At 39.7% G+C, this 3,185-nt stretch overlaps 1 protein-coding gene across 1 annotated transcript; it reads left to right on the top strand.

Annotated features, from left to right (window-relative positions):
- Nucleotides 1–254: 254 nt before the first annotated feature.
- LOC133081890 (high mobility group protein B3-like) lies at nucleotides 255–865 on the top strand. The gene has a single exon (XM_061178213.1). The coding sequence runs from the start codon at nucleotides 255–257 to the stop codon at nucleotides 594–596; it is 342 nt and encodes a 113-aa protein (XP_061034196.1). The 3' UTR covers nucleotides 597–865.
- Nucleotides 866–3,185: the final 2,320 nt, after the last annotated feature.

Here is a 3,185-nt window from a genome sequence, read left to right on the forward strand (position 1 = left end):
GAATGAAAATGAAACAATCAGGAAATGACAGCTGAACGGATGTCAGCTAATAAACATCCATAATGGGCCAGACCCCAAATCCCTACCTTGCTCTGGAGCACTACCAACTACCATTGGCTCAATATTTGGCCTGCCCTGAGATTCACCAAATCTCCATTTCCAAAAGTGTAACTCAAGAAGTATTCCCCTGAGGTGAGAATTGAAGAAAGAAATGCCCAGGTATATTCCATCTGTCAGCTCATCAACGTGCAGAAATGGTTGAATTTTGCCTCACCTCACCGTCTGGATTTTTCCTGTTCTGTTCTGAATTCCGCCCAAAGATCAAATCTACAAACCCTGGCATCTCTATTGGAGATGTGGCAAAGAAGCTGGGCGAGATGTGGAATAACTTAAGTGACAGCGAGAAGCAGCCATACATCAACAAGGCAGCAAAGCTGAAGGAGAAATATGAGAAGGATGTCGCAGACTATAAGTCTAAAGGGAAGTTTGATGGCGCCAAGGGTCCTGCTAAAGTTGCCCGGAAAAAGGTGGAAGAGGAAGATGAAGAAGACGAGGACGAAGAAGAGGAGGAGGAGGAGGAGGAGGAGGATGAATAAAAAAAAACTGTTGATCTGTCTCCTTGTGAATACCTTAGAGTAGGGAGCGCCGTGATTGACACACCTCTCGCCCGAGACGTGTCTGTTGCCCTCATTAGGTTGAATTACCCAGTTGGATCATGATCATATCGTAGTCTCAGAGTGCTCTAGCAATTGTCAGTGGTTTACATGAAGCGGCCATGGGTGTCTGGAGCACCCGGAAACTGTATCAAAGTTGTACATATTTCCAAACATTTTTAAAATGAAAAGGCTCTCGTGTTCTCCTCACTCTGTGCAGAGGTGAGGCAAAAAATCCACCTCATCCCCGGGCATACCCAGAAACAGCTGAAAGGAAAATGTAGGGAAAGAACAAGCTGCTTCTTAGAAATAAACATAACTGGAGTGGAAGGCAAAGCATAGTCTTTCTAAGTTCTTTTATGTGATTGACAAACAAAGATCATAAGGGAAAAAAGCTGTCTAGTCTATTCTTTGTATTTTTCAGGGTAATAACTCTTTAGAGACATGGAACATGTATAGAAACTGAATTTCAAGCAAGGTTGAAGTGACTTGCTCAATGTCCATTAGGATATAAGTAACTAAGTTAGGTTTATAACTCAAGCGCCCGAATTCCAGTCCAGGGCTTTTCATTAGACTTCACTCATGCATTGATGTTTTCTTTTTGCTAAAGCCCAGGAAACCTTATTTTGATTGCAACACACAACTGCTACCATCTGCCCATTACAAACTGTTAGCATTGATCTATAAGCTACCACAACTTTCCTACAGCCCAGGTAGACAGAGCTGCTAAGCAATATATTTTAAGCACGTGGAAAAACCCACAACAAAAAGACACAGTTTGCCTAAGAAGGAAAAACTTTATCTGACCCCATCTTCAGTGAGGCAGGAAAATGATTTGAACAAATCCTGGAATCATGCTTATTACTTTAGACTTCATAGTTACAAAGTTAAAGATTAGAATGCTAACTCTGCCACATGCTGTGAAACTTTGGGCAGATTACTTTGCCTCTCTGAACATCAATTTATTCATCTGTAAAATAGGGATGAATAACATGCCCTTTGAAGAGTTATTTATAAGGACTGAATAAATGAGATAATGAATGTTAAGCATTTAGCAAGTGTCTGGCATACAGTGTTCAAGATATGCTAGTTACTATTATTATCATCCCCTTTATTCAAGTCTTTGTGTGTGTAAAACTTGTTACTTTTTTTTTTAACATCTTTATTGGAGTATAATTGCTTTACAATGGTGTGTTAGTTTCTGCTTTATAGCAAAGTGAATCAGTTATACATATACATATGTTCCTATATTTCTTCCCTCTTGCGTCTCCCTCCCTCCCACCCTCCCTATCCCACCCCTCTAGGTGGTCACAAAGCACCCAGCTGATCTCCCTGTGTTATGCGGCTGCTTCCCACTAGCTATCTATTTCATGTTTGGTAGTGTATATATGTCCATGCCACTCTCTCACTTTGTCACAACTTACACTTCCCCCTCCCCATATCCTCAAGTCCATTCTCTAGTAGATCTGTGTCTTTATTCCCGTCTTGCCCCTAGGTTCGTCATGAACTTTTTTTTTTCCCTTAGATTCCGTATATATGTGTTAGCATATGGTATTTGTTTTTTTCTTTCTGACTTACTTCACTCTATATGACAGACTCTAGGTCCATCCACCTCACTACAAATAACTCAATTTCGTTTCTTTTTATGGCTGATTAATATTCCATTGTATATATGTGTCACATCTTCTTTATCCATTCATCTGTCGATGGACACTTAGGTTGCTTCCATATCCTGGCTATTGTAAATAGAGCTGCAATGAACATTGTGGTACATGACTCTTTTTGAATTATGGTTTTCTCAGGGTATATGCCCAGTAGTGGGATTGCTGGGTCGTATGGTAGTTCTATTTTTAGTTTTTTAAGGAACCTCCATACTGTTCTCCATAGTGGCTGTATCAATTTACATTCCCACCAACAGTGCAAGAGGGTTCCCTTTCTCCACACCCTCTCCAGCAATTATTGTTTGTAGATTTTTTGATGATGGCCATTCTGACCGGTGTGAGATGATATCCCATTGGAGTTTTGATTTGCATTTCTCTAATGATTAATGATGTTGAGCATTCTTTCATGTGTTTGTTGGCAATCTGTATATCCTCTTTGGAGAAATGTCTGTTTAGGTCTTCTGCCCATTTTTGGATTGGGTTGTTTGTTTTTTTGATATTGAGCTGCATGAGCTGCTTGTAAATCTTGGAGATTAATCCTTTGTCAGTTGCTTCATTTGCAAATATTGTTGTCTTTTCGTCTTGTTTATGGTTTCCTTTGCTGTGCAAAAGCTTTGAAGTTTCATTAGGTCCCATTTGTTTATTTTTGTTTTTATTTCCATTTCTCTAGGAAGTGGGTCAAAAAGGGTCTTGCTGTGATTTATGTCATAGAGTGTTCTGCCTATGTTTTCCTCTAAGAGTTTGATAGTGTCTGGCCTTACATTTAGGTCTTTAATCCACTTTGAGTTTATTTTTGTGTATGGTGTTAGGGAGTGTTCTAATTTCATTCTTTTACATGTAGCTGTCCAGTTTTCCCAGCACCACTTATTGA

The sequence above is a fragment of the Eubalaena glacialis genome, chromosome X (assembly GCF_028564815.1).
Source record: "Eubalaena glacialis isolate mEubGla1 chromosome X, mEubGla1.1.hap2.+ XY, whole genome shotgun sequence".
Lineage (NCBI taxonomy): Eukaryota > Metazoa > Chordata > Mammalia > Artiodactyla > Balaenidae > Eubalaena > Eubalaena glacialis.

What these genes read in the sequence shown, in the direction of transcription:
- LOC133081890 (XM_061178213.1), top strand. Translation starts at nt 255, where the DNA reads ATGGTTGAATTTTGCCTCACCTCACCGTCTGGATTTTTCCTGTTCTGT.